The sequence below is a fragment of the Petaurus breviceps genome, unplaced genomic scaffold, assembly GCF_028583685.1.
Source record: "Petaurus breviceps papuanus isolate PSGF00001 unplaced genomic scaffold, PetGlider_PUasm1.0 186, whole genome shotgun sequence".
NCBI lineage: Eukaryota > Metazoa > Chordata > Mammalia > Diprotodontia > Petauridae > Petaurus > Petaurus breviceps.
The window spans coordinates 49439307-49447468 of NW_027185798.1; the positions used below are offsets into that span (position 1 = coordinate 49439307).

The 8162-nt window shown below is 37.7% G+C and overlaps 1 protein-coding gene across 1 annotated transcript in view; it reads left to right on the top strand.

Moving 5' to 3' along the window:
* The window catches only part of VAV3 (vav guanine nucleotide exchange factor 3), a 457197-nt gene that overhangs the window by 206755 nt on the left and 242280 nt on the right, over window positions 1-8162 (top strand). Inside the window, exon 5 of the mRNA XM_069090495.1 lies at window positions 5210-5318. Coding sequence (XP_068946596.1) covers window positions 5210-5318 — 109 coding nt within the window. The remainder of the gene's footprint in view (window positions 1-5209; window positions 5319-8162) is intronic.

Below are 8162 nucleotides of genomic sequence, written 5' to 3' on the forward strand. Positions count from 1 at the left end.
GTGATTTTGCCATTTTCTGCTCCAACTCATTTTAAAGATAAGGAAACTGAGGTAAACAGGGTGAAGTGACTTGCTCAGGGTCACACAACTATTCAGTGTGTGAGGTCAGATTTGAACTCAGAAAGCTAAGTCTTTCTGACTCCAGGCCTGGTGCTTTATCCAGTGTGCCACCTAGCTGCCCTGGACTTAGATATGCCTTTATCTAAATAGAAATAAAAATTGGCCTTGGCAGGCAGGTTGATGTTGTAGTGGATAGAGTACTGAGCTTAGAGCCAGTAAGAATTGAGATCAAGTCCTACATCAGGCATTTACTAGCCATGTGACCCTGGGCAAGTCACTTAACCTCTACTCAGTTTCCTCATCTATAATATAGGGGTAATGATAGCATCTACCTCATGGGGTTTGTGGTTATGAGAAAATATTCATCCATCTATCTGCCTTTCTGTTCTTCCATCTGTCTCTATATAATGTTTTGTGAACTTTAAGATACTGTAGAAACATTAGCTATTGAAATTATATAGCATAATTGAAAGAATTCTGGATTTGACTTCAAAGAGGCCTTAGTTCAATTCAGAGAGACCTTTGACTTACTGTGCATATCACCATAGGAAATTCAGCCAACCTGTCTGACCCTTAGTGAGAGTAACACTAAATGTCTCCACTTCATGGTCTTGTGAGGATCACATGAGATAAAGTTGTAAAGCCTTTTGTGAATGTCAAAACGCTATTAAAAAGTTCTTCTTATCATTATTATGACTGAGGGGCAATGTGGAAGAATCACCAGAAGTTTAGCCTTTGAGTCAGAAAGACATGAATTTAGGTCCTGCCTTTTACCTGACCAGCTACAGCAAGCCACTCATACCATGTGTCAGTACCCCAAAGCCCCTCTCCAAAACACTAACTTGTACAAGAGCTATTGATCTCTGGGAGGAATTTTTAAACCTGGAATTCCCCACTCTGAGAAAATCACATGTCTACACTCCTACCCCATCATTATTATAAACTCATTCAAAGGTAAAATATTAATTATTTTCTTTCATATTGGCCATTTTGGATTATCTACAATTTTATTTTCCTTATAGCTCAAGTAATCAAAAGGTGATTTTTTTTTTAGGAGAAAAAAAATCTCTCTTTAATATAGTGTTAAACAATTGCATAAGTATTTGAGTCAACTCTTTACTGGTTAACCAAAAATAATTGAACTTCTCAAATGCATTCAGGGAAGAAACCCCATGCACTTGTCTGGGAGAAGTAGCCAAGGATCAGCCCATCTTGGGATCTGAGGAGAGTTGGCAAGCTATCTAACGATCTCAGAAAACGAAAAGCATAGAGAAAAACACTGGGTCTTGAGGTTGTCTAATCAAATAACTGCTCTGCAGTTAGAACATCTGTAATTGCCCTTGGAGTAATCGTTCCCCACAAAATTCTTCCCTCAGAAACTCCTCTCAACAATTATTCCTTTTTCCCTTAAATTTCTTCTTCCCTCCTTCCAAGCAACCCCTCTCCAAACCACTGCTTCTGTACCCACCTACCTACATTCACAGAGGCTCTTGTATACACCAACCAACACAAACACACCTATGTGGCAAAATGTTCCCATTTGTGAAAGTTACTGTGCTTTCTTTTTATAAATATCAATTTTATGATGTGGTGTCTAGCCCCAGGGCAGTGACTGAGGGATCTCTTTGAGAAAGGAGGTTCATTTCGGGAAATAAATCTGTGTTGTTCTGTCAACAACATGTCTAAATTAAATTCATCTCCATTCTTTTTTTTAAACTTAATATTTTGTTTTTAAAATAAGATATTTTATTTTTAAATATTTTATTTTTAAAGTAATATATATACAAATACATATATATATATACATACACACACATATATATGCACATACACATATGAATTAGTTGTCTAAATCTATAAATACAGAAGTCATTTTTCAAAAGAAAAAATCTAAGCAATTCATCATATAAAAATGTTTCAAATCCCTAATAACTGAAAAAATGAAAATTAAAGCCAGAGTGAGGCTCCAACTCACTCCTATCAGCCTGGCAAAGATAACAGAAAAGGCAAATGACAATCATTGAAAGAGCTAAGGAAAAACAGATATACCAGTGCACTACTGGTAGAGCTGCAAAATGGTTGAACCACTCTTTTTAAAAAAATTTATTTGTATTTTATTTTTCCCCAGTTACATGCAAAAACAATCTTCAAGGTTCATTTTCAAAACTTTTGAGTTCTACACGGGCAGCTAGGTGGCACAGTGAGTAAAGTGCCAGCCCCAGAGTCAGGAGGACCTGAGTTCGGTTCTGCCTCAGACACTTAACACACACACACACACACAAAACTAGGCGTGTGACCTTGTGCAAGTTACTTAACCCCAATTGCCCTCCAAAAGGCAAAAAAAAAAAAAAAACTTTGAGTTCCAGCTTCTTTCCCTTCATCCCCTCTCCACTCACTGAGAAGGCAAGCAATTCAGTATAGGCTATAATGTGCAGTCATATCCTCTCCATTCTCTTGAAAATTTACTCAGTTTTAAAGCATCAGTTACAGAACTCATAGAGGGGATGGTAACGTCCAGCTTCAGTGAGAACAAACTGGAAGAGATGGGTTTATAGTATAATTTGAGAGGTATTGTTGCATAACGAATGGAGACCCAACTTTGAAATTAAGCAGATCTGAGATCAAGGGCCACTTTGAAAACATCCTGGGGGCATGAATCTGGCCAGATCACTTAATTTCTGAGTGAGCTCATCAACTCTCTAAGACCATAAATTAAGAAGTACCAGGCTGCATTGGTAGAGGGAGTTTTCTCATTCAGGAGTTCCCTTTAATAATGAAATTATGAGCCTAAGTATTATTATATCCCTTAGAGTCAAGTTAACAAATATTCATTAAGCACTTACTATATACTAAGCACTGTGTTAAGTGTTGGAGATGCAAGGAAGTTAAAAAAAGTCCCCAGTTTCAAGGAACTCATAGTCTACTGAGGTAGAACATGAAAGCATGCAACTCTATATCTATGTTTAGATTAAATAGAGGATTTCTGTACTGTGAAGGTTCAGCATTAACTGGATCACCAGGGTGATCTTTAATGGTCTGAAGGTAGAGTAGATTCTCAGTGTTGGAGAGAAGTGACCCATCCTACTTCTCAAAAAAACCATGAAGGATTATAATAGCTCTTCACAGATGTTTTTAATGGCAGTCATATCACCTTATATTATGGGCAGTGATTCGTTTTGGGGTAGCACAGAGAATAGAGTTTTTTTTTCTCCTAAATAATCACCTTTTGATTACTTGCTATTAGAAAGGAACAGAGTTGTGGATAATCTGAAATGGCCAATATGAAAGAAAATAATTAATATTTACCTTTGAACATGTTTATAATGATAGGGTAGGAGTATAGACATGTGATTTTCTCAAGGTGGGGAATTCCAGATACAAAATGCACAGATGTATAAATAAATATGTATGGGATAATTTGGAGATAATTTCAGAAGGAAGACACTCTCAAGGAGAACCAGAAGAGGCTTCATGCACATCTGACAAGAGGAGAAGTCAAGTGGTGACTTGGTCTACTGGTCATAGGTTATGACTTGGAGTTAGAACATGTAGGTTCAAGACTTGGTTCTATCGTTAGTAAATGCTAGCTGTGTGACCTTAGCCTAGCAGTATAATGGTGAAGTAGATAGAGGTCCAGTCTTAGTGTTAGGAAGACCTTTCTCCAAGGTCTGCCTCTAACACATTCTATCTGTGTCAACAAGAACAAATTGCTTAAGCTTTTGCTGCTCCCAGGCAACTAAAAGATTATAAATTGAGGAGAAATTGTTGATCTTTATCTGTGAAGGGAGTCTGGGCATTGCACACCAGGTTTTTCTGACCCTGATGAAATCGTGGTTCTGAACATGATGTATTTAGATAAATATAAGAGATAATTTCTGTACTATGAATGTTTAGCATTGACTGGTTCACCAGTGGTCTTTAAAAGACAATGCAGATTCTCCACTGTTGGGGATAACTTACCCATCCTACTGTCCAAAGAAAACATAAGGGATTAGAATAGCTCCTAATAGATGTTTTTAATAGCACTCATATCACCTCTTCTATCAACAGTGATTCTTTTGGGGGTAGCATAGAGGAGAGAGTACTCAGACCCTTACTAACTGTGTGTCTGTCTGCCATAATTTCTTCATCTGTAACGTGGGGGATAATAATATCATCTACCTCCTAAGGTTGTTGTGAAGATAAAATGAAATAATATTTCATTTGTAAAGCACTTTGTAAGCCTTAAAGTGCTTTACAAATGATAGCTATTAGTATCACTTTTATTATATCATATAATTTCATAGATACAAGGCACCTCAGAGGTTATATAGTCCAACCTTCTTATTTTACAGATGGGGGAAGCTTAGGCCAAGTAAACTGAGGTTACTGGCCTAAAATCTTTCCCATTTTGTAAGGGTTTTACCACATTTTTAAAAATAATACTTTATTGTCCCCCAGCTACATGTTAAAACAATTTTTAAAACTTTAAAAAAATATTTGAGATCTAAATTTTATTCCTCCCTACCTTCCCTCCCCACTCTCTGAGATGATAAGCATTACGATATACTTTATGCATGTTTGACCATGTAAAACATTTCCATATCAGTCATTTTGTGCAAGAAAACTCTAATAAAAAAAATAAAGCAAAAAAAAATCATGTTTCAGTCTGTATTTAGATAGTATCAGTTCTTTCTATGGAGGTGGATAGTATACTTCATCATTAATCCCTTGGGATTGTCTTGGATCATTGTATTGCTGAGAATAGCTAAGTCATTTGCAGTTCTTCATTGTATGATGTTGCTATTACTGTGTACAGTGTTCCCCTGGTTCTGTTCATTTCACTTTGCATCAGTTCTTATGAGTTATATATTATAATCGTTTTTATAGATGAGGAAACTAAAGTTCAGAGAGGGACTCAGTGGGTATGGGGATTCAGTGACTCACCCAAACAGTATCAGGACTCAAACTCCATTTTAGTCCATTAAATGAGTGAACCTGGGGCCCCTGACTCCTAGGCCACAGCTCCTTCCATTCATTCTGTCTTGTTTCTTCCTTTCTTAAGGCTGCTTAAAAAAAATAACAAGATACAGGGAGAGGTATTTCTGTCTTTCATTACATGTTTTGCATACTAGAGATTGACCTTTACAATAATTTCCCTTGGTTTTAGTGAAACTCGTGCAGATGATGAAGAAGACTTGTATGACTGTGTTTATGGAGAAGATGAAGGGGGAGAAGTGTATGAGGATCTGATGAAGGCTGAAGAAGCCCAGCAGCCGGTACGCTTTTACTATTTTTTTTTTCTTAAGTTACTTCATAAGAGTGCTGATTAGCAAGCAGATTTATGTCATTGGGACCTTCCTTTGATTTACTCTTTTCATTCATTCATTAATATTTACAAGAAGCATTTTTGAGCCCCTACTATGTTCAAAACACTGTAGAACTGTATGTAGCAAATCAAGGCTATTGCATTTGAAACCATATCAAGACAATTACAAAATTTTGAAGCTAGAAGGAACCTTCCAGATCCTTTAGTCTATTCCCCTTGTTTTATAGAAGAAAGTGAGGATCCCCAAGAGGTAAAGTGCTTTAAAATGTAGGTAAAGTGTTTTGCAACTCTATGTAACCCAGAAATATTCATTTCAAAAGGTATGATAGCAAATATATAAATTTACTCCCATTAACCCATAGGAGGAATAATCCCCCTTTCTTCTTATACCTCAGTCTCTGGGGAGGGTAAGGGATTAGGTTCATAGCTTCACTCAGTTCCCATAGAAGACAGTCCCAAGTTCCAAGTCCAAAACCCTCCTCAGGCTCAAGTCCCAGATACCCTAGGTTTCCATGCCAGTCTAGTTGGTTGTACCATCTGGCCAGTAATCCAGCTCCAAGGTCATCATGGCTCTAATCACAGGTCTGGTCTATCTGTACCTGAAACTGAAGATAAACCAAACAGAACAGAAACAAACACCACCAGACCCATTTTTCTGAGCTAGGGTAAAAGAATCAACTCCTTCCCCTCTATCCAGTTTAATTCATGGCATCCATGCTGGGTACAAGAAGCATTTTTGAGCCCCTGCTATGTGTAAAACACTGTAGAACATTATGTAGCAAATCAAGACAGCCACAAAATTTTGAAACTAGAAGGAACCTTCCAGATCTATCTGCTTGGTACAACAGATAAGATAGAACATAGTTGAAAGATTGTGGAAAGGAGAGTAAATGGCTCCTCACTACTTTTAAAGACTTAAGCAGCCAATCAAAGGCTGTTACCCCTTTTTGTGAAAGCAAAATGCCCAGCAGCTTCTTGGGGTGAGAATACTTGTGCCCCAAATCCCCAAGTAGATGAAATTCTTTACCTCATCCCTGTACCTACTTGTCTGATGGACAGTTTTGCAATTCTGTTTGGCTTTCACAAAAGGCAAACCATCTAGGTCTGCCTAAATGCCCAGAAGAACAATATCAACATTTCTACTAGACAGGAGTGACTTAGTGATTCCTGATTTCTCAAAGCAAACTTAATACCAGGACTTGCTCATATGGTATTCAGTAACAGAACACATTAGTATACCACACCACACAGAGTTCAATAATAAAAGAAATAGCAAGTATTTAAATCTTAAAGCCAATCAAATGAAAAACGTTTGGAAAATTGTACCAATGGAACTGACTACATTTGTGACCTTAAAAACATTTCCAGATTTCTTTAGGATCTCTTAGACTAAGATTCTATTTTAAAAAAAATAACCAAGTTATGGGCAGAGAACCTCTCTATTGATGTCATTTTAGTCATGTCTGACTGTGACCCTTTATGGGATTTTCTTGGCAATGAAACTGGAGTGGTTTTCCATGTCCTTTTCCAATGGATTAAGGCAATCAGAGGTTAAATGACTTGCCTGGGGTTACACAGCTAGTGAGTGTCTAAGGCTGGATTTGAACTCAGGCCTTCTTGATTCTAGGCCCAGCACCAGCTGCCTCAGTCTCTCTATGGTATGGGTTCATACAAAAGCAAAGATGGGGCTCCACGTGTACCACAGAACATTTCTTTTTACAAAGTAATTTTTGCTACAGGAAGCATAATAACAAATATATAAGCTTTCTTCTGTAATATATGGGAGGCCTAATCCCCCTTCCCCCTTTTGTACACCTCATTCTTTGGGGAGGGGAAGACTGTTCATAGTTTAGCTCACTCCCCCTAGAGGGTAGTCCCATTTCCAAGTACCAAAACCCTCCTTGGACTTGAGTTCCTAAGAACCCAGGCTTCTCAGGACGTCTGTGTCAGGCTGACTGACTGTGCCATTCTGACTGGCTCCAAGATGGTTTGGTTCAAACCCCTGAACTCTGTGGGAGTCACCTCCAGCCCCTGAAACTGAGGACAAACAACACAGGCAGAAACAAACCTCTAGGCCCAGTATTCTACCCACTGCACAACCTGGCATTATTCATCCTATGTGATTCCTATTCTTTGTCTCACCCTCAGTTTTCCATAGGGGGTTACTTAGTATTTTGGGAACTTCAGTCACTTCTTGACATCACAAGGATTCAAGTGGACACCATGGATTCTCTGTCTAGTATCCCTTGCTCTGTCCAAATGACTAACACTAGTCCATCATCCTTCTTGCTCATACATTTTTTAATGACTTCATTTACAATGATTCTTTTTCATGACTCCTACTCACTTTCATCTTCTTCAGTTCTCTTTAGGTGATATTTAGTGATTCAGAATTTGTAGTATCCTTTAACTCCCAATCAAATTCCCCCAAACAAACAAAAAACTTGCCAATGCAGTTTCACGAAACTTATAGTGACCCATTCAACCCTTGTAACCTTCCCATTTTCCTAAAACTGAAGGGAGCCATACTAGCATGCAATCATTAAATTGAAATATTTGAGAATTCTTAGTATGTTGCTACTAGTTTTTTCTCCTTCCTTCCTTTATATTTTCCTTCATTCCTTTCTTTCTGTTCATCTTTCTTTCTGTCTGTCCTTCTTTCTGTCCGTCTTTCTTTCTCTTCCTTCCTTTCTTCCTTCTTTTCTTTCTTTCTTTCTTTCTTTCTTTCTTTCTTTCTTTCTTTCTTTCTTTCTTTCTTTCTTTCTTTCTTTCTTTCTTTCTTTCTTTCTTTCTT